Source organism: Podarcis bocagei (assembly GCF_964188305.1).
Source record: "Podarcis bocagei genome assembly, chromosome: 13".
Lineage (NCBI taxonomy): Eukaryota > Metazoa > Chordata > Lepidosauria > Squamata > Lacertidae > Podarcis > Podarcis bocagei.
The window spans coordinates 55,754,018-55,777,243 of NC_138138.1; the positions used below are offsets into that span (position 1 = coordinate 55,754,018).

At 46.1% G+C, this 23,226-nt stretch overlaps 1 protein-coding gene across 2 annotated transcripts in view; it reads left to right on the plus strand.

Moving 5' to 3' along the window:
* LOC308572032 (chloride channel protein ClC-Kb-like) overlaps positions 1–23,226 on the plus strand; it is a 37,830-nt gene that overhangs the window by 6,819 nt on the left and 7,785 nt on the right. Inside the window, exons 4-16 of one of the 2 annotated variants that reach the window (XM_081167816.1) lie at positions 331–470; positions 1,156–1,233; positions 3,412–3,490; positions 5,116–5,241; positions 8,760–8,844; positions 9,078–9,179; positions 12,505–12,589; positions 14,599–14,781; positions 16,639–16,708; positions 18,749–18,859; positions 18,962–19,175; positions 21,656–21,789; positions 22,617–22,751. In XM_081167816.1, coding sequence (XP_081023942.1) covers positions 331–470; positions 1,156–1,233; positions 3,412–3,490; positions 5,116–5,241; positions 8,760–8,844; positions 9,078–9,179; positions 12,505–12,589; positions 14,599–14,781; positions 16,639–16,708; positions 18,749–18,859; positions 18,962–19,175; positions 21,656–21,789; positions 22,617–22,751 — 1,542 coding nt within the window. The remainder of the gene's footprint in view (positions 1–330; positions 471–1,155; positions 1,234–3,411; positions 3,491–5,115; positions 5,242–8,759; positions 8,845–9,077; positions 9,180–12,504; positions 12,590–14,598; positions 14,782–16,638; positions 16,709–18,748; positions 18,860–18,961; positions 19,176–21,655; positions 21,790–22,616; positions 22,752–23,226) is intronic. The other variant, XM_081167817.1, reaches the window with a different exon arrangement.

Sequence of the window (23,226 nt, forward strand, 5' to 3'; positions counted from 1 at the left end):
CGCCCTCCCATCAGCTGTCAATAAAAAACTATCTGACTTTTAGAAGACATCTGAAGGCAGCTCTGTTTAGGGACGCTTTTAATATCTGATGAATTATTGTATTTTAATGTTTTGTTGGAAGCCGCCCAGAGTTGAAACCCAGCCAGATGGGCGGGGTATAAATAAAAATAAAATAAAATAAATAATAAAATAAATAAAAAATAATAATTATAATATTATTATTGATCATATTCTTGCGTTGCAGGGGGTTGGACTAGATGACCCTCAGGTCCCTTCCAGTTCTATGATTTCGTGGTTCTGATTGGCGTTTTCTGGACTCTTTCCCCACAGGCTCTGGGATCCCTGAGCTGAAGGTGGCTCTTCGTGGGGTCGTGCTGCGTGAATTCTTCACCTTTCGGACGCTGGTGGCCAAGTTGGTGGGCGTGCTTTGCACCTTAGCGGCTGGGAGCACCATCTTCCTTGGGAAGGTGGTGAGTTCGAATGGCGCGGGTGCCTCTGGTTCAGGAGGGCGGGAATTGTGTGCATGACAGAGGAGGAAGTCTTAGGGAGGTTGCTGGATATGTCTGGTGCTGTGTGCTATTTTCCATCCAGTTCTGCACATGTACAAGAGCCTTTAAAAATCGGGCCTCATGAGGACTAGAGCCTAACCCTTTAAACAAACAAACAAACAAACCAACATTTGGTCTAATTTTTTAATGCCACATATGGATTGGGATCTGTATACAGTGGCACCTTGGTTCTCAAACTTAATCCGTTCCAAAACCAAAGCGTTCCAAAACCAAGGCGCGCTTTCCCATAGAAAGCAATGCAAAACGGATTAATCCGTTCTAGACTTTTAAAAACAACCCCGAAAACACCCATTTAACATGAATTTTACTATCCAACGAGATAGTGGGATAAATAAAAAAATTTTTATTCATTCCCCCCCCCCAAAAAAGGAGGTGCGTCCTATGGGCCAGTGCATCCTATAGGGCGAAAAATACGGTATTTCATCAATTTTAAGATACGTCAGTGTTGCGTCTTGCTTTCCCGGGGCCTGAGGTCGCGAGAGAGATAATTTGAGCATTAAAACGTGACGAGGTTGCTGCTGCGCTGTTGCCATGCGTCTTTCTGCCCCCCATTGCACCCATAACCTTGACCTTCCTCTTCTCACAGGGCCCTTTTGTCCACATGGCCTCCATTCTGGCTTCAATGCTGGGCAAAGTCATGGTCCGATTTGCAGGTTCTGCTGAGGTAAGTGCCACTGAGCCGCCCCATCCCAAAGCAGACAAAAGGTGTTCCTGCGCTGATAATGCACACATGGAACAACACAATACATGTCGGATTCTCAGGCCGCAGTCAGAGGTAACTGGCCACACTCCAGGCATTCGGCTTGAGATCCTAGTTGACCTCCCCGTCTGCGTCTCCCGGCAGGATACAGGCAAGGTCACTATCGGCGATCCCACTCAGCGTGAGAGGGACACACCACCTCCTCCCTCTTCCCTGCTTCCCTCAGGGAGGGGGAAAGAGACAGACAGAAATCTATTTACATGTCTTTATTTCTGTCATTGCAGCAGTACAGAGAAACACGTCTGCACTCTCCAGTCTCCAGCAGTAGAGAGTAAAACTCCACCCCTGTACTTCCAGTGCAGGTCAGATGAAACTCTGAGCTAACATCCGGTGCTCAGTACAGTGAATAGACTGCCCCTTCGTTCCAATAGTACAGTCCCAAACATCAACATCCTGTTTTGCATTCCAGCAACTTGCAGCTCGCTCTCGCATTGCTGCTTTTTCCTGACAATACGGCGCGGGCGTCCAGTAGGGCCCCTTTTCCTGAGATTGTGACGATAGGTAGGAGGTTGCCAGGAGGGATAGCCCAGGAGGAATTGGTCAGGATTTGGCAGAGTGGAAAGGAACCCCAAGATTTGGAATAGGAAATAAGGAAAGGAAATAAGAAGATTCCACCTAAACCTTAGGAAGAACTTCCTGACAGTAAGAGCTGTTGGACAGTGGAATTTGCTGCCAAGGAGTGTGGTGGAGTCTCCTTCTTTGGAGGTCTTGAAGCAGAGGCTTGACAACCATATGTCAGGAGTGCTCTGATGGTGTTTCCTGCTTGGCAGGGGGTTGGACTCGATGGCCCTTGTGGTCTCTTCCAACTCTATGATTCTATGAAATATATAAAAGGATGTCACATAGAGGAGGGAGAAAGGTTGTTTTCTGCTGCTCCAGAGAAGCGGACACGGAGCAATGGATCCAAACTACAAGAAAGAAGATTCCACCTAAACATTAGGAAGAATTTCCTGACAGTAAGAGCTGTTCGACAGTGGAATTTGCTGCCCAGGAGTGTGGTGGAGTCTCCTCCTTTGGAGGTCTTGAAGCAGAGGCTTGACAACCATATGTCAGGAGTGCTCTGATGGTGTTTCCTGCTTGGCAGGGGGTTGGACTCGATGGCCCTTGTGGTCTCTTCCAACTCTAGGATTCTATATTTCTATAGCATTGTACGGTTGGAAGGGACCTGTGGGTCATCTAACCCCCGAAAATCCAGGAATTTCAGCTAAAGCCTCCGGGAAAGATGGCCATCAAGTCTCTGCTTTATTTTATTTATTTATTTTTTTATTCAAAATTAAAACAAAACATATTATCCAGAAACATATCATCCTTATTCCCCCCCCCCCATTTTTCCTTCCTCCCTCTCCCCCACCCTCCCACACAACCCCACCCCACCCCCACCCCGGCTTCCCTCTGTTCCAGTCTTTGATTTCTCTGAGAATGCAGTTTTCGGCATGTTGCATAGATCCTCAAACTATTTAGCTGATTCTAATCAATAAAAAGTTTGTGAATGTTTAAAAATAAAAAATAAAATGTTTAATCACATCAGTTAACAAACATGGATACATATGCTATAATGTTATTGCTTCAGTTAAATAAGTTGTTTAAATTGTTATAAAGAAAATGATTATTTTTCTCCTTCCAATAAAGTACAGCAGAAACGTTGTCCAAATAGAAACAGTTAACTTCACAATAATTTCATCGTTATCTATGTGTTTCCAAACAGTATAACCAAATACTAAGTAAATTTTTGTATATAACTGTAAAAACTACTCTGAGAATTTACTATTCCTAAAATGAAACCTTCATCTGGTTGTAAATACTAAGATTATACCAGCAATAATTTTATAATTAAGTGCTTTAAAGTGATTTAAATTTGTTGTTAGCTGCCCTGAGCCCAGTTTTTGAACTGGGAAGGGCGGGGTATAAATAAAAATCTATTATTATTATTATTATTATTATTATTATTATTATTATTATTAGAACGAGTCTTTCTGTAGGAAAAAAGAGAGATTTAAATCAGGTCTTACTAACTAGTGATTTAAATCGTGATCTAAATCGTGGTTTGCAAGGCAGCTCACATCCTTCGTTGCTTCTCTGCAGAACCCGGGGCGCAAATATGAGCTGCTGGTGGCTGGGACGGCTGCAGGAGTCGCTTGCTGTTTCGTGGCTCCCGTGGGAGGTAACTAAGGGCATTACTCAATAAACACCCAAGACGTAACCGGCTGTACTTTTGAATAAATAAGGTATACTATTCACTGTATCAAGTTGTAGATTTCAATGGAAGTCTCATAAAGTTCAACGAAGACCCAGTGGATCCGTTCGTTCTCTAATCAGTTCATGCATAAGGTCCGTAGCTGTATAAGTGTCTATTCCTAGACTCCATCAGTAGAATAGGCTCTAGGTAATGCAAATAAATACAATATCGTAATCTCACACATTTTTACAGCAAAATTAATATAAAAAACCATAAACAGCTGTACATACCATATGTAATATTACAGGATAGTAGATCTTAGAGCATAGTAGTGATTGCAGTAAGCGGCGACTGTTACAAAGCAAGATTATATGGACGAGCACAGTAAATAGACTTCCGCTGAAATCTACAGTTTGATGCAATGAATAGTATACCTTATTTATTCAAAAGTACAGCCAGTTACGTCTTGTATATTAATGGACTGGTTGTGTGGCAACGTGGGCAAATGGCTTCAGATACCTATGAGGTCCATAAATTACCATATAGCATATGTTGCTGTTGTTGTTTAGTCATGTCCGACTCTTCGCCTGCTCACCTGCTCCCTAAAATATCCCTGGTTTGCTCCTTTCTATATACAGCGGTACCTCGGGTTAAGTACTTAATTCGTTCCGGAGGTCCGTACTTCACCTGAAGCTGTTCTTAACCTGAAGCACCACTTTAGCTAATGGGGCCTCCTGCTGCTGCCGCACGATTTCTGTTCTCATCCTGAAGCAAAGTTCTTAACCTGAAGCACTATTTCTGGGTTAGCGGAGTGTCTAACCTGAAGCGCATGTAACCCGAGGTACCACTGTATAGGGTGCCTACATTCTGCATGGACTACTTGCATGGCAACGTGGGCAAATGGCTTGAGATACCTATGAGGTCCATAAATTACCATATAGCATATGATGTTGTTATTGTTGTTTAGTCATGTCCGACTCTTCGCCTGCTCCCTAAAATATCACTGGTTTGCTCCTTTCTATATACAGTGGTGCCTCGCAAGACGAAAAGAATCCGTTCTGTGATTCTCTTCGTCTAGCGGTTTTTTCATCTTGCGAAGCAAGCCCATTGACGGATTAGCGCTTTTAGCGGCTTTTAGCGGCTTTTAGCGGCTTATCTGCTGATCGGATCAGCTGATAAGCGGCTTAGCGGCTTAGAAAAAGGGGGGGGGAGGAAAAAAACCAGCAGGAACTCGCAAGACATTGTCGTCTTGGGAAGCAAGCCCATAGGAAATTCGTTTTGCGAAGCACCTCCAAAACGGAAAACTCTTTCGTCTAGCGAGTCTTCCGTCTTGCGAGGCATTCGTCTTGCGGGGCACCACTGTATAGGGTGCCAACATTCTGCATGGACTGGTTGTGCGGCAACATGGGCAAATGGCTTGAGATACCTATTCGGTCCATCAATGACCACATGGCATATATTCAACCCAAAAAACAGTGACAATTTGCTGTTGACAAAAGACAGCTGGACATAGAAAGGGCCCCACTACCTTCAGTAGCTTAGGGTCTCATCAAACCGAAATCCGGCCCTGCGTCTCGTCCCCTTTTCACAAAAGCTCTCTCTCCCCGCAGGAGTGCTGTTTGGGGTGGAGGCCACGGGAACCCACTTTGCTGTCCGCGATTACTGGCGGGGATTCTTCGCTGCGACCTGCGCGGCCCTCACTTTCCGCTTGCTAGCTGTGCTCAACAACACAAGAGGTAAATGCGGAAGACATGGCAGGAAGTGAAAAGGAGGGAGAGTCAATTTTGGGGGGGGCGGTTTCCCTGATGGGGTAATGTGTCTTTAGCAGCTGCATAATAATAATAATAATAATAATAATAATAATAATAATAATAATAAATTTATTTATACCCCGTCCATCTGGCTGTGTCTCCCCAGCCACTCTGGGCGGCTCCCAATCAAGTGTTAAAAACAATACAGCATTAAATATTAAAAACCTCCCTAAACAGGGCTGTCTTCAGATGTCTTTTAAAGAGAAGATCGCTGCTTATTTCCTTCACATCTGAAGGGAGGGAGTTCCACAGGGTGGGCGCCACTACCGAGAAGGCCCTCTGCCTGCTTCCCTGTAGCTTTGCTTCTTGCAATGAGGGAACAGCCAGAAGGCCCTCAGAGCTGGACCTCAGTGTCCGGGCAGAACGATGGAGGTGGAGACGCTCCTTCAGGTATGCTGGGCCTTTGAGGCCGTTTAGGGCTTTCAAGGTCAGCACCAACACTTTGAATTGTGCTCGGAAACGACCTGGGAGCCAATGTAGGTCTTTCAGGACCGGTGTTATGTGGTCTCGGCGGCCACTCCCAGTCACCAGTCTGGCTGCCGCATTCTGGATTAATTGCGATTTCCGGGTCACCGGAATTGCAGTAGTCCAAGTGGGAGATAACCAGAGCATGCGCCACCCTGGCAAGACAGTCTGCGGGCAGCTAGGGTCTCATCCTGCGTACCAGATGGAGCTGGGAGACAGCTGCCCTGGACACAGAATTGACTTGCGCCTCCATGGACAGCGGTGAGTCCAGAATGACTCCCAGGCTGCGCACCTGGTCCTTCGGGGGCACAGTTTCCCCATTCAGGACCAGGGAGTCCCCCACACCTGCCCGCCTCCTGTCCCCCAAGAACAGTACTTCTGTCTTGTCAGGATTCAACCTCAATCTGTTAGCCGCCATCCATCCTCCATCCGCCTCCAGGCATGTTGTTGCCAATGGAGTCTGTTGCAGGAACCCCACCCAACCCCAATCATTCAGTTTGTACAAACTACACACACACACACACACTACATACGCTACGCTTCTGTTATAAATTAATAGAAAAGCAACCATACATCGGATTTGCACTGTTCCACTTTTATTTTACTCCATGAAGGAAGGACTACAAAATGGGGGAGGTTTGATACAGGGCAGCCATAATGCCTTGAGCATCCCAGCACATCCACAGGAGCCCTGCCCAGTTGCTATGCCAACCCTGATGGTCCTAGACAGAAGACCATCAAGATCACAAAGAACTTGCATATGGGAGTGGATTCAGCATGGACTGGAACAAAGGACAATGATCAGATCTTCCCTCTGGGGGCAGGAAACTGCAAACTCCCCTCTGTCACCTGGAAAGTACTCATGGGGAGGGGGAAAGGGGGAACCAGCCAGGTGACAGGACACTCAGGTTACCACCACAACTCCTCCCTCAACCCCTCCTTTCTCTGATGTAGGTGTGATGTTTCTGGGGGTGGTCTTGATCTACAGGGTGCCAATTTCAAAAGTCTTTATAAGGGCTTGCACAGCATCTTTCTGTGTCTTTTCTCTCTCCTGCAAGTGAGGGGAGCACCCTGTTGCAACAGTTCAATAAAGGCCAAGCCTACAGGCTGCCGATTTGCTCCAATTTACTCTGGTTGGTGTCTTTACTTTTTGTCCAAGGGAGCCCTCGGATTTTTCCGGTAACAAGTGAAATCAAATCACTGCGTTAACAGCACCAGAGTGACTTCCCCAGGCAATAACATATTATTATTATTATTATTATTATTATTATTATTATTATTTATATATACTGCAAATCTGGAAGAGGTGTGTACAGCTATTAACCAAATGAAAAACAACAAAGCCAGTGGACCGGATGGGATACCTCCCGAAGTCTTCAAAGTGGCAGAAAAAAGACAGTCACGCAACTGAGAAATTACACAAAACAAATGGAATGCCGTGAAAATCCCTGAAACGAGAAGTAATTGACTAGAAATATTATCTTATTAAAATAAACCAAATAATAAAAATCAAAAAGTTTAAGGGGGAAATTAGAAAAACCTAGAGCATTAACAGGATGCCGGCTACAAACCTCGTTTCACTGAACTATTCAGTTTCCTCAGAAGGAAATAGGAAAATCATAAACCTTAAACAACCAAAATTCAAAAAAGGGGGTAAAAACTCCCCAAAATTCTGAACTGTTATAATCCTAGCTCAACCTAGGTGAAGCAAAGCGCAGTAATAAAGGCTTCAAAGGTACAGTTTCTGATACTAAGTTTACAAAAAAGGTTTGAAAACCCAAATGGCAAGTTTTAGACACAGCACAACAAGTCTTCAAAGTGGGCAGAATTGAACTTCACAAGCTCATCGGAAAAATCTGGGAGAGAGGGGAGATCCCAGCAGAATTTAGGGGTGCCAAAATTATCAATCTCTTTTTTAAAAGGTGATAGAACGGATTGCAGAAACTATCAAGGCATCAGAGGTGTCTCTGGAAAATTTTACACATCACTTGGGAAGACAGGCGAACTAATATCAGTGTACTGGAAGAAGCAAAGATCACCAGTGTTGAAGCAATGATTCTTCAACATAAACTTCGCTGGACTGGTCATGTTGTTCGATGCCTGATGATCGTCTTCCAAAGCAACTACTTTATTCTGAACTTAAAAATGGAAAGTGTAATGCTAGTGGTCAACAAAAGAGGTTTAAAGACTGTCTCAAGGCAAATCTTTAAAAATGTAGTATAAACGCCGACAATTGGGAAACACTGGCCTGCGAGCGCTCCAGTTGGAGAACAGCCTTTACCAAAGGTGTCCTGGGCTTTGAATACACTCGAACTCAGGACGCAAGGGAGAAGCGTGCTAAGAGAAAGGCACGCTTGGCAAATCCACACCGTGATCAACTCCCACCCGGAAACCAATGTCCCCACTGTGGAAGGATGTGTGGATCCAGAATTGGCCTCCACAGTCATTTACGGACTCGCTGTTAAGACCGTGTTCATGGAAGACAATCTTACTCAGCTACAAGTGATCGACAAAAAGAAGATATAAAGAAACGTTGATGCATAGACATGCATGAAGCAAACCAGAAGCTAGGATATGAGGAGGTGCCAAAGGAGCTGCCTTGAGATTCAGTATGGGAAAAACACAGAATAATAATAATAATATTAGCCACTGAGGCTTCCTGCAAAGAGCTTGCTGCCTCCACGTAGGCTGCCAGTGAATGCGCCATTCCCGGCTTAATCCCGAAAGTCTGCCAAGGGAAGAGTGTTTTCATTGGTCTCTGCCATGAGAGCACAGGAAGTTGGGGGAGCCACCACTCTGGAGCCACCACCGACAAGGCCCCGCTTTTGGTTGGAGCTGTTTGGCTCTTGCCTCTTGAATTTCCTCACCTGTCCACAACTGGGTTAGAGGTGCTGGCAGGGGCTGTTGGGTGGGAAACCAAGGCCCATTTTAACCACTGGCTGTCCACCTTCTTCTCTCCCCAACCTGATACCCTCCAGAAACCGTGGCCATTCTGTTCCAGACCAGTTGGCGCGTCGAGTTCCCCTACGACCTCCCTGAACTTCTCTCCTATGCCATCTTGGGGTGAGTACCGGAATATCGAGAATGTACATAGTAAAAGTATAACGATATTAAATGGCGTTTGTGGTGTGTTTCTGTTGCGTATGGTGTGTACTGTGTGTATTGTCTAAGGTAAATTGTTGCATAACAAAGGTTATATTTAAAAAAGGAAATTGAGTGGACGTCGCTAGGTTTTGCCTCTGCTTCCCCCCACCCCGGACACCTGGGTCCCTTGTGTTTCTGTTTTCCTCCCCCAGAGTCCTCTGTGGCGGCATCTCCTGCCTCTTCCTCTTCTGCCACCGGAACATTCTCGACCTTCTCCAGAACCGGCTGAGAATCAAACGTTTTATGGCGAACAAGTAAGGCTCTCCCCACACCCTCGCCCCAAATCCTTGTTTGCTGTTTGGGGCGGAGAGGGGTGGGTGGGCGAAGTCAGAGAAGAGGAAAGCCTTGCGCTGCGCAGAACGGTTCGGAGCTCAAGGAGTGGGGAGAAAACTTCATTCCTCCCCTATAGGACATAGGAAAAGGGCTCCCCCAGTATTACACTTTTCGGCAACCAGGGGGTGGAGTTTTGTGGGGTCAGAAGAAGCACGGCTGACGGAGTAGGCGTTACTTTCCAAGGTTGTTTCGAAGGATCAACACTGTACCAATGTACAGAAACTGGGTTTGCACTGAGATTGTACTGACACGCTACCCAGTGGTGTTCACAGAAAGGGGGAGGACTCCTGCTTGGAGTCACAGGACTCTGTTTACATTCCAGAGACCTTCCAGGCTGTTGGAAATCTCACGGGAGACGAGAGACGGATGTAACGTTACTGGTTTCCTGTTCCATTGTTCCTTTGTTGTTCAGTTACTCTCTACTTTCATAGAGAGAGGATGTATTTCTGAGAGCCAGTGTGATGTAGTGGTTAAGAGCGGTAGTCCCATAATCTGGGGAACCGGGTTCGCGTCTCCGCTCCTCCACCTGCAACTGCTGGGTGACCTTGGGCCAGTCACACTTCTCTGAAGTCTCTCAGCCCCACTCACCTCACAGAGTGTTTGTTGGGGGGGGAGGAAGGGAAAGGAGAATGTGAGCCACTTTGAGACTCCTTAAAGGGAGTGAAAGGCGGGATATCAAATCCAAACTCCTCTTCTTCTTCTTCTATTTTTCTTTGCTGTCTGCGTAGGAGATAATAAAACTCTTTAGCCAGGTAGCTCATACTACAGTGATACCTTGGGTTACATACACTTCAGGTTACATACGCTTCAGGTTACAGACTCCGCTAGCCCAGAAATAGTGCTTCAGGTTAAGAACTTTGCTTCAGGATGAGAACAGAAATCGTGCTCTGGCGGCGTGGCAACAGCTGGAGGCCCCATTAGCTAAAGTGGTGCTTCAGGTTAAGAACGGTTTCAGGTTAAGTACAGACCTCCGGAAGAATTAAGTACTTAACCCGAGGTACCACTGTATCTCATCCTTCTGCATGCTGCTGGAAACTCTGTTGAATGGGGGAACGTGGCTTGGAGCCTCACCAAAGGCTCAGGTCGTTAATTATTCGTCAGGAGGGTGATTCCGGAAGATGAGCTTTATCAGCTTGGCCGAGCGGAGATGCAGACAGTGGGGTCAGGGAAACTGGCGTAATATGCAGTTAAATGTTCTGGAAAGGGGTCAGTTTGGATGGTATCTGTGGGTCCCTTCCAGGCCTGTGGTTCTGTATGCAGCGAGGTTCAGCATCTAGTAGAAGAAGCTGCTAAACCGATCAAACCAGGTTTTCTTTCTGCAAGATACAGTGGTGCCTCGCAAGACGAAAAGAATCCGTTCTGTGATTCTCTTCATCTAGCGGTTTTTTTGTCCTGCGAAGCAAGCCCACTGAAGGATTAGCGGATTAGCGCTATTAGCGGCTTTTAGCGGCTTATCTGCTGATCGGATCAGCTGATAAGCGGCTTAGCGGCTTAGAAAAGGGGGGGAGGGAAAAACAGCAGGAACTCGCAAGACATTGTCGTCTTGCGAAGCAAGCCCATAGGAAATTCGTTTTGCGAAGCACCTCCAAAATGGAAAACTCTTTCGTCCAGCGAGTTTTCCGTCTTGCGAGGCATTCGTCTTGCGGGGCACCACTGTACAGTCGTACCTCGGGTTACAGATGCTTCAGGTTGCGTTTTTTCGGGTTACGGACACCGCAAAACGCGGAAGTACCGGAATGGGTTACTTCCAGGTTTCGGCGGTTGCAGAACCACCAAATTGCAAGCAGCACATGCGCAGACGCGGCGCTGCGGGCTGCGGGCTGCGAACACTGCAGGTTGCGAATGTGCCTCCCGCAGAGATCACGTTCGCAACCCGAGCGTCCAATGTACTTAAGGTAAAGGTAAAAGGACCCCTGACCATTAGGTCCAGTCATGGCCGACTCTGGGGTTGTGGCGCTCATCTCGCTTTATTAGCCGAGGGAGCCGGCGTACAGCTTCCAGGTCAAGTGGCCAGCATGATTAAGCCGCTTCTGGCGAACCAGAGCAGCGCACGGAAACGCCGTTTACCTTCCCGCCGGAGCGGTACCTATTTATCTACTTGCACCTTTGACGTGCTTTCGAACTGCTAGGTGGGCAGGAGCAGGGACCGAGCAACGGGAGCTCACCCCGTCACAGGGATTCGAACCGCCGACCTTCTGATCGGCAAGTCCTAGGCTCGGTGGTTTAGACCACAGCGCCACCAAATATCTTAAAGACCTTCATTCCAAGGAAACGGAACTCTGAGTCTGTATTGGGACCCCTGGAGTCTCTCACCACTCAGAGATGGGGAGAGGGGAGTTCACACTAGGGATCACAGCCATCTGCATATATATATATTTCCTGGGGGATGGGTGGGCAGCATAAAACACTGAAAGGGGGAGCAGGCAGAATTTGGATGCTGGGAAATTCAGGGCTGGTAAAAGAAAGTCCTTCGAGCAGCACGTGGTTAGTCTGCGGAACTCTCTGCCACAAGAGACAGTGAATACCAGTTATTCGAAACCACAGTGGCTCTTGTGTTCGACTCCTGCTTGCTGGGTTTGGCCACTGTGAAAACAGGATGCTGGACTTACAGTTTAATATAAAAAAAACAAGAATAGTGCCTCTGCTAATAGATTCCTGCATTGCAATGGGGTCAGACTAGATGAGTCTTGTGGTTCCTTCTAGGTCTACAGTTCTATGTACATTTCCCCTCATATCCCATGCTCTACAAATTCTAGTTACAGATAGGTAGCCGTGTTGGTCTGCCATAGTCAAAATAAAAAAATTCCTTCCAGTAGCACCTTAAAGACCAACTAAGTTAGTTCTTGGTATGAGCTTTCGTGTGCATGCACACTTCTTCAGATACCAAGTGTGCATGCACACGAAAGCTCATACCAAGAACTAACTTAGTTGGTCTTTAAGGAAGGAATTTTTTTATTTCTACAAATTCTATATATTTAAAACGAAAGCAGAGAATCTGGAGATAATGGGTTATTTGGGGGTGCCTCCTTCACCCTTTTAATGTCTGGTGTTTTATTATATTTTTAATATTTTGTTGGAAGCTGCCCAGAGTGGCTGGGGAAACCCAACCAGATGAGTGGAGTATTATTATTATTATTATTATTATTATTATTATTATTATTATTATTCCTCTGTCAACCCCCTTGCCCTCCCCCAAAGACAACATTTAAACAAAACCAACCCACACAGTGTCTCTTCTCTCTGCAGCAAAATTTTGTACGCTGGGTTCGTCTCCCTGCTGCTATCGAGTATCACATTCCCCCATGGTTCGGGGCAGTATATTGGCTCAAAAGTAAGTGTGCAAACTCTTGGGACAGAGGGATTGTACCCCCTCCTCTTTGCTCAGCTGTCTGGTCTTATTTTATTATTTTTATTAGAGTTATCTAAGAATTATAATAAAAGGAACTCAAAGCAGTTCGGAAGATCGAAATGCAAGATTAAAAGCACAATGTTGTTGATGCTGAGTCGTTTAGTCGTGTCCGCCTCTTCGTGACCCCCTGGACCAGAACACGCCAGGCCCTCCTGTCTTCCACTGCCTCCCGCAGTCTGGTCAAACTCATGCTGGTAGCTTCGAGAACACAGTCCCACCATCTCGTCCTCTGTCATCCCTTCTCCTTGTGCCCTCCATCTTTCCCAACATCAGGGTCTTTTCCAGGGAGTCTTCTCTTCTCCTGAGGTGGCCAAAGTCTTGGAGCCTCAGCTTCAGGATCTGTCCTTCCAGTGAGCACTCAGGACTGATCTCCTTCAGAATGGAGAGGTTGGATCTTCTTGCAGTCCATGGGACTCTCAAGAGTCTCCTCCAGCACCAGAATTCCAAAGCATCCATTCTTTGGCCTTCTCAGCCTTCTTGATGGTCCAGCTCTCACTTCCATACATCACTACTGGGAAAACCATGGCTTTTACTATATGGACCTTTGTTGGCAAGGTGATGTCTCTGCTTTTGAAGATGCTGTCTAGGTTTGTCATTGCTTTTCTCCCAAGAAGCAGGCGTCTTTTAATTTCGTGGCTGCTCTCACCATCTGCAGTGATCATGGAGCCCAAGAAAGTAAAATCTCTCACTGCCTCCATTTCTTTCCCTTCTATTTGCCAGGAGGTGATGGGCCCAGTGACCATGATCTTCGTTTTTTTGATGTTGAGCTTCAGACCATATTTTGCGCTCTCCTCTTTCACCCTCATTAAAAGGTTCTTTAATTGAAAGCACAATAGTAATAACCAATTGAGGGTTGGGGGACTAGATTAGTGTTTGCGGTTCCAGTTCTCAGCGCCTTTTGGATGAGGCCGTTCCAGCCATCCTTGGAACTCCCTGCCTATTGACACAAGGGAAGAGCCTCAACTGTGCTCTTTTCGGTGCCTGCTAACAACACCTTGGAAGGGTTTTTCAATCATTGGAGGCTTTTTAAGCAGGCGTTGGTCAGGGATTCTTCAGCCGCGACTCCGTCATTGCAGGGGGTCAGTCTGGATGACCCTTGGGAACCCCTCTGCACCGAGTTTTCTGCTCTTCCGCCTTGGTGAAGATTTGACGTCAAATCAAAGTTTTTTGATTTGAGTTTCTACTGAAATGAGGCTGCATTTTAATGTTGTATTTTAATCTTGTTTTTAAGTTGTATTTTAATCAATTGTTTTATACCTGGTGTTAGCCGCCCTGAGTCCGGTCTTGGCTGGGGAGGGCGGGGTATAAATAAAATTATTATTCAGCTGCAAGAATTCTCATTGCAAAGTATTGGAAGACACAAGATCTACCCACTTTGGAAGAATGGCAGATGAAGGTGATAGACTATATGGAATTGGCAGAAATGACTGGCAGAATCCGGGACCAGGGAGAAGAGTCGGTGGAAGAAGATTGGAAGAAATTTAAAGATTATTTACAGAAATATTGTAAAATTAATGAATGTTAGAATGATGTTGGATAGAAATTAAGTGGTTTCTAGCTGTAATGCTTTAAGAGAATATGAAAAAAAGGCTTATAAATGGGTAAAAGCTTAACGGTAAGGATTTGCTGAACTAATAAATTTAAGTGGAATACAAAAAAGGGAGATATGAGGAGGTCCGGGGAAATAAGCTTAAGGAAAATAAGAAACGGAAAATTAATGTGTTTTTAACTGTTTTTATTTTGTATTTTTCTTTTTCTTTTCCCATTTTTATTGTAATATGTTAAAAAATCTTAATAAATATCTTATAAAAATTAAATTAAATTATTATTATTATTTTATTATTATTATTATTATTATTATTATTTTATTATTTTATTATTATTATTATTATTATTATTATTATTATTATTATTATTATTCCTTTCTCAAGCTCTCCATGAAGCAACTTCTGGAGACCTTCTTCAACAACCTGACCTGGGGCCTGGAAGAGGCCACCCTGGGCAGCAACAGCACCCGCCTGCCCCCCAACCAGACCCACGATTTCAGCTGGCTCCAGTGGACCCACCCAGCTCTCTCCTCCCTAGAGATGCTCTCCTTCTTTCTCATTGCTAAGGTGGGGGTCTTGCCTGGGGGTGGCAGGAGGGGGTGGACTGTGGGGGTGGGGAGCTGGCCCCCTTGGCAGAATCCCCTTTGCACATGCCATTCTGGAAGGGGTTTTGGCCCACGAACACTTAAGCCGTGGGGAATTTGTGCGTGCCAGTGTTAAATTATTGTTACAGCATCATGAGGGGTCAGTTTGGATGATATCCAGGTGTCCCTTATAGCCCTGTGAGTCTGTATTAAGGACTAGTGGCAGGTTTTGTACTGCCATTTACATGTCCAAAGAGGTGGCTCTGTTGCCATGGAGACAAATGGGTTAAGTCTTTTCCTAACCCACTTGGCTGAAGGCCGATGATGGCTAACAGATTGAGGTTGAATCCTGACAAGACAGAAGTACTGTTCTTGGGGGACAGGAGGTAGGCAGGTGTGGAGGACTCCCTGGTCCTGAATGGGGCAACTGTGCCAGAGTAGCACATGCTCTGGTTATCTCCCGCTTGGACTACTGCCATGCGCTCTATGTGGGGCTACCTTTGAAGGTGACCAGGAAACTACAACTAATCCAAAATGCGGCAGCCAGACTGGTGAATGGGAGCAGCCGCCAAAACCACATAACACCGGTCTTGAAAGACCTACATTGGCTCCCAGTACGTTTCCGAGCACAACTCAAAGTGTTGGTGCTGACCTTGAAAGCCCTAAACGGCCTCAAAGGCCCAGTAGACCTGAAGGAGCATCTCCACCTCCATCGTTCTGCCCGGACACTGAGGTCCAGCTCCGAGGGCCTTCTGGCGGTTCCCTCCCTGCGAGAAGCCAAGTTACAGGGAACCAGGCAGAGGGCCTTCTCGGTGGTGGCACCTGCCCTGTGAAACACCCTCCCACCAGATGTCAAGGAAATAAACAACTACCAGACTTTTAGAAGACATCTGAAGGCAGCCCTGTTTAGGGAAGCTTTTAATGTTTAACAGATTACTGTATTTTAATACTTTGTTGGAAGCTGCCCAAAGTGGCTGGGGAGACCCAGCCGGATGGGCGGGGTATAAATAATAAATTCTATTCTATTCTATTCTATTCTATTCTATTCTATTCTATTCTATTCTATTCTATTCTACATCATGATGCAGAGCTTTTGCCGGACACAATCCCAGGTGTGCTTTCCTGACGCAGCAATACAGACCTCACTCTTCCTCCTTGACCAGCTCCCTCCTTCCTTGCCCAAACATCGCTCTGACGACCCTCTCATTGGTGTCCCCCTCAACAGTTCTTCTTTTTAAAAAAATATAAATTAGTTTTTTAACATATCATTTTCAACAGTAATTAAACATACTTGTACATCTTTTTCAATTTTTTTGACTTCCATCAATCCTGTCTGAAAATTTTCCAATCTAATCGCTTAGTATGCATTTCTTATTTTCCCTATTACATTTCAAACTCATAACCAATATCTCTATCTTTTTCTACTTTGTAACACTTCGTATATTTCTCCTTACAAAACTACCTGTAGTCCTACTAGCGTAATTTGTTGATTACAGTTGCTCTTCAAATAGTTTGTATATTTCTTCCAATCTTCTGTGAATCTCTGGTCCCGCAGGTTTCGAATCCTTCCTGTCCTTTTGTCCAATTCTGCATAGTTCATTGATTTCATCTGCCATTCTTCTTTCGTCGGAATTTCTTTTTGCTTCCATTTCTGGGCTAACAATACTCTTGCCGCAGTTGTTGACTATAAAAACAATTTAACATCTTGCCTATTAATGTCCTGACCTAGAATACCCAGTAAAAATGCTTCTGGTTTTTTTTTTTTTTAATGTGTATTGCAACATCTTTTTCATCTCATTATATATCATTTCCCAGAAGTTCTTCACTTCTTCCTCAACAGTTCTTCATGGTGCTTTTGGCTACGACTATGGTCATTCCGGCGGGATTTTTCCTCCCTGTCTTCGTTTATGGTAAGAACCTCAGCCACCGCCCCTCCCTGATGGGAAATGCGTGGAACAGGTCTCGGTATTTTGATTTCTGGCAATGGAGTTGAGAGACGACCTAACTTGGGGAGAAAACAGCAAAGACCTGATGAAGAGAGCACAGCAGAGGTTATATTTTCTGAGAATCCTCCGGAAAAACAATCTCTCAAAGGCATAGCTGTCAACCTTTCCCTTTTGTTGCGAGGAATCCTATTCGGAATAAGGGAATTCCCTTAAAAAAAAGGGGAAAGTTGACAGCTATGCTCAAAGGACCTGTTGATGGCATTTTACTACTGTACCGTTGAGAGTCTATTAACTTATGGTCTCTGTGTGTGGTTTGGGAGCTGCACGGTCAGGGAAAAAACCAATGCTGTCCAGGATTGCAAAGACTGCGGAGAGAATAATTGGGTGCACTCTTCCCACCTTGGATCTAATCTACGCTTCCAGGTGCCATAAGAAAGCTGCAGAGATAGGGCAGGATAGTGCACACCTCAGAAACGATCTCTTTCAGCTTCTGCCTTCTGGAAGAAGGTACAGGCTTGTAAAGACTAGGACTAGCCGTCTGAGAAACAGTTTCTATCCAAATGCGATTTTGGTTTTAAACGCAGTGTTAGGTAGTCTCTATGGGAATATATTGTATTTAATTATGGAGTATCAGAGTTTTTAGGGAGCTAAACAAATTGGGATAGCAGGCTTGTTGGTTTTTGGAGGAGGAGGAGGAGTTTGGATTTGATACCCCGCCTTTCACTCCCTTTAAGGAGTCTCAAAGCGGCTAACAATCTCCTTTCCCTTCCTTCCCCACAACAAACACTCTGTGAGGTGAGTGGGGCTGAGAGACTTCAGAGAAGTGTGACTGGCCCAAGGTCACCCAGCAGCTGCAGGTGGAGGAGCGGAGACGCGAACCCGGTTCACCAGATTATGGGACTACCGCTCCTAACCACTACAGCACACTGGCTCTTGATGCTGATGATGCCATTGAATGTCTGATGTAGATTTTTTCAATTTTATTGTTCTGTATGGGACAATGACAATATCGTACTGCAGAGGCGTAGGAAGGTCAGGTGGTACCTGGTGCAGAAAATTTCTTGTCAACACCCCCCACACGTTGATTTTTAATTTTTTTTTGTCTGCAAAAATAGTTTTACGTTATTTCATATTTTCTTACAAAGGAATGTGGATTATGGGCCTCTGATAACAAGGAGGCGACTGTGGACAAGATACTTAAATCTACAGGATGGATTGTGTTTCGGCGTCACTGAATTGAAATTCCAGCCTTCACGACATATGAAAACGGCCAAGTACCGTGGACGTGCGGGTTGCAATTCAGTGCTTCTGCGCATGCGCAAAGCGCGATTTGGCGTAACCTGTTCCAGTACTTCCAGGTTTTGGTGGTCCATAACTTGAACAAATGCAACCTGAAGCGTCTGTATCCCGAGGTATGACTGTAAACAGTTATTTTTGTGGAGAAGGGTCAAGATATTAACCAATATGTATGAAATTTCTGATGTAGCTATACAGTCATACCTCAGGTTAAAGTCGCTTTAGGTTGAGCATTTTCAGGTTTCCTTCTGCGGTGACCCGGAAGTAACGGAACGGGTTACTTCCGGGTTTCGCCTCTCGCGCATGCACAGATGCTCAAAATGACGTCACGCGCATGTGCAGAAGCGACGAATTGCGACCCGTGCACGCGCAGAGGCACAGACACGGGTTGCGTTCTGTTCAGGATGCGAACGGGGCTCCGGAACGGATCCTGTTCGCATCCAGAGGTACCACTGTATAATCCCTAGTGTCGTAAGATAAGATCTTTGGAGCAGGCAATTTTTTTAAAAAAGTTTTTTATGAACCACCCTAGTAGGGCAGTAATTGTTCCTTTTTGACACCCCCCTCCATGATGGAAACCAGGGCGGCCCACCCTCCTTCCTACGCCCCTGCCTCCCCGATCCCTTACCAGGGAACCCAGGTGTCCGGGCTGGAGAGCTGGGACCCCTTTGTTCCAGCAGTGATCCTGTCCACCTCTTCTGCCAACAGGAGCTGCCCTCGGCCGACTGTACGGCGAAGTCATGGCCAAGATTTTCCCGGACGGCATCGTCTCCGAAGGGATCCACATGCGGATCGTGCCCGCTGGCTACGCCCTGGCAGGTGAGGCTCCGCCTGCTCACCCACCGGCCCGTTCTGCCCTCTGCCGAGCTAGTGGCGGGCAGTTCCGCCGGCCGCGCGCTAAGAAATGTCTCCCCCTTGCAGGCGCGGCGGCGTACTCCGGGGCCGTGACCCAGACCCTCTCTACTGCCCTGCTGACCTTTGAGCTGACCGGCCAGATGTCCCACATCCTGCCGGTCTTGGTGGCTGTGCTGAGCGCCAACGCCATCAGCCAGCGCTCGCAGCCTTCCTTCTTCGATGGCATCATCAGCGTCAAGAAGCTGCCTTTCCTGCCCAAGCTTGCTGTGGGCAAGAGTGGGTAAGGACATACGTAAATAGAATATGCTGGATCAGACCAGCATTCTAGTCCATGTGAGAGTCTGGATGCGGTTGGAGGATGGATGGCGGCTAACAGATTGTGGTTGAATCCTCACAAGACAGAAGTACTGTTTTGGGGGGACAAGGGGCCGGTGGGTGTGGGGGACTCCCTGGTCCTGAATGGGGTAACTGTGCCCCTGAAGGACCAGGTGCGCAGCCTGGGAGTTGTTTTGGACTCACCGCTGTCCATGGAGGCGCAGGTCAGTTCTGTGTCCAGGGCAGCTGTCTGTCAGCTCCATCTGGTACGCAGGATGAGACCCTCCCTGCCCGCAGACTGTCTTGCTAGAGTGGTGCATGCTCTGGTTATCTCTCGCTTGGACTACTGCAATGTGCTCTACGTGGGGCTACCTTTGAAGGTGACCCGGAAACTGCAACTAATCCAGAATGCGGCAGCCAGACTGGTGACTGGGAGCGGCAGCCGAGACCACATAACACCGGTCTTGAAAGACCTACATTGGCTCCCAGTACGTTTCTGAGCACAATTCAAAGTGTTGGTGCTGACCTTGAAAGCCCTAAACAGCCTCAAAGGTCCAATATACCTGAAAGAGTGTCTCTAAGGTCCAGTATACCTGAAGGAGCGTCTCCACCCCCATCGTTCTGCCTGGACACTGAGGTCCAGCTCCAAGGGCCTTCTGGTGGTTCCCTCACTGCAAGAAGTGAGGTTAGAGGGAACCAGGCAGAGGGCCTTCTCGGTGGTGGCACCCACCCTGTGGAACTCCCTCCCATTAGATGTGAAGGAAATAAGCAGCTATCTTATCTTTAAGAGACATCTGAAGGCAGCCCTGTTTAGTGAAGTTTATAATATTTAATGCTGTATTATTTTTTAACACTCGATTGGGAGCCGCCTAGAGTGGCGGGGGAAACTCAGCCAGATGGGCGGGGCATAAATAATTTATTATTATTATTATTATTATTATTATTATTATTATTATTATTATTATTATTATTCTCCCAGTGGCTAACCAGATGCCCATTATGGGAAGCCCGTGATCAGGATTCGAACTCGCGCAGCCTTCTCCCTTCGTGCAGTTTTCAGCAACAGGCATTCGGAAGCCTGGCTGCCTTACTTGCGGCCAGTAGCCATTGCTAGCTTTGTCACAGAATCCTAGAGTTGAAAGGGACCCCTAAAGTAATCTAGTCCAACCCCCTGCAATGTGGGAATATTTTGCCCACCGTGAGACTCGAACCCACAACCTTGAGATTCTCGTGCTCAACTGCAGTGTTTCTCAAACTTTTTTATTTCGTTCTGAGCCGCACTTTCAGAATAAAAATTTGCTTGCGCCTGGACTATGCGGAATTGGACAAATTAACTGGAAGGATTCGAAACCCGCGGGATCAGAGATTATTAGGAGACTGGAGAAAATATATGAACTATTTGAAAAGTAATAGCAATGAGCAGATTACGCTAGTAGGACTGCAAGAAGTTTTGTAAGGAGAATGATATGAAATATCGCAAGAAAGACTGTGAGAGAATTATTAGTTGGCGATAATTAAGAGTAACAGATATATTAAGAAATGCAGAATAAGTGATAAAAGATGGGAAATCATCAGAGGTGTTGATGGAAGTCAAAAGCAATGCATAAGATAAGAAGATATGTTATGTGATTGTTGGAAATGATATGTTTTTTAAAAAAACTATATATATATCTCCAGTGTATAAGACGACCCCCGACTTTTTAGAGGATTTTCCAGGGTTAAAAAGGTCATCTTATATGCCAGAATCTACAGTATATAAAAAGAGGCAAAACTAAAAAAGAAAATTTGCTTGCGCCGCACCTGTATATATATTTTTGGATAAGAAGTGCATTGGAAAACAAAAAGACTCAGCTCCAATAAGTGCTTGATTTATAACGTAGTAGAACATGATCATGCTTTATAATACAATCCTGGGACTATCCCTAAAGTATTAAGTATTGCAGTTGCAAAAGAACACCTTGTCCTGGAATCTTCCAGCCAAACCCTTTGAGAACCACTGGCCTGTTGACTGAGCCATCCCAGCTGTCCTCTGTGAATTTGTCCAATCCTCTTTTAAAAGCCGTCCAGCTTGGTGGCTGTGGCAGCCGCTTTTTAAACTTTTCATTAAATGAAATAAACCAAAAATAAAGAGCCGAAAGAAATACCGTTACGGCAGGTTGGAATCAGATTGAACACGACCTCTGAGCCTGTCGTTCCGAAACATCGCAAACAAAACACCCATTTTTCGGGGTAGAAAGTAGGCACGGACAGGGCCTGCTGACTCCAGTGGCGGAGAGTTCCGCAGGGCACTAAAGGCTCGGAGCTTCGGAACCAGACCCACATAGAGCGCATTGCAGTAGTCCAGCTTTGAGGAGCCTTGGAGAAGCAGAATGTGGATGGAGGGAGGTTTTCCTTCACCCCTGAACCCTCCAACCCACCTTTCCACTCCCTCCTTTTCTCCCCCAGAGGCCACGACATCTACGCCGAAGACTTTATGGTGACCGATCTCAAGTACCTGTCCCGGGAGAGTAAATACAAAGACCTGCGCAGGCTGCTCCGGATCTCTACCCTCAAGCAGTTCCCCTTAGTGGACTCTCAAGGTAAACCGTCTCTCGTTCTTCAGTGTCAGCTTTCCTTCAACAACAATCTGCGGAACTCCCCGCCACTTGACTCTTCGCTCGTACGCTTTCCGGCTCCAGCGAAAAACATTTTTTATTTAGACAAGTGTTTTGATTTGTTTTAGTTTCTTTTCTGATTTTTAAATTTTTCGAGTATTTTGCATTTGTGCTTTTTTTTACTGTTTTATTCTCTTTGTAAGAGAATTCTCTTCGTAAGAGAATAAAGGGCAGAGGGCCTTCTCGGTGGTGGCACCCACCCTGTGGAACACCCTTCTATCAGATGTCAAAGAAATAAACAAATATATGACATTTAGAAGACATCTGAAGGCAATTTTTAATGAGTGATGTTTTATTGTGTTTTTAACCTTCTGTTGGAAGCTGCCCAGAGTGGCTAGGGAAACCCAGCCAGATGGGCAGGGTAGAAATTATTATTATTATTATTATTATTATTATTATTATTACTACTACCACTATTACTATTATTATTATTATTAATGGCTTTGAGGCTTTCCCTACCTGCTTTCTTACAGAACATTTTCCAGAACAAAATTAAGTACGTACTTTTAATTTTACGTCATAAAATTTACACACACCGCTGGATTGGGGTTTCTGTTTTTGTTTGAATCCCCCCGATAAACAAGAAAATGTGACGTTCAGCTACTTCAAACTAGAACTCCCATGGGAGTTGTAGCGCAGAACAGCTAGCCAGGCTGGAGGAGGCGAGTCCTTTGTTGTGGGGCCAGATCCCCTAACTGGGAGAAGAGGCCCCAACCCCCCCTTTCTCTCTTTCTCTCCCCTCCACCTCAAAGAGTCTCGCGTCTTGTTGGGGTCCGTTCGGAGGAAGCATCTCTCCAAGCTTTTTTCGGCCCACCTTGGCCCAGAGAAGAGATTCCAGTACATTCTCAGCCAGTCGGACCAGGCGGCCCCAAACCAAGACGAACCAGGTAAGAGCTTCCGCCGGCTTGTGTTAGGGAGGAGGGCAGGAGAGGGCATTGCAAGGGATTGGACTCGTGGCCCCTGGTGGTCACCAAAGTGTTGGTGCTGACCTTTAAAGCCCTAAATGGCCTCGGTCTAGTATATCTGAAGGAGCATCTCCACCCCCATCGTTCAGCCCTTCTGGCGGTTCCCTCCCTGCGAGAAGCCAGGTTACAGGGAACTAGGCAGAGGGCCTTCTTGGTGGCGGCCCCTACCCTGTGGAACTCCCTCCCACCAGATGTCAAAGAGAACAACAACTACCAGACTTTTAGAAGACATCTGAAGGCAGCCCTGTTCAGGGAAACTTTTGATGACCACAAACTTGTTGACCACAAACTTGACATGAGCCAACAGTGTGACGCGGCAGCTAAAAAAGCCAATGCAATTCTGGGCTGCATCAATAGGAGTATAGCATCTAGATCAAGGGAAGTAATAGTGCCACTG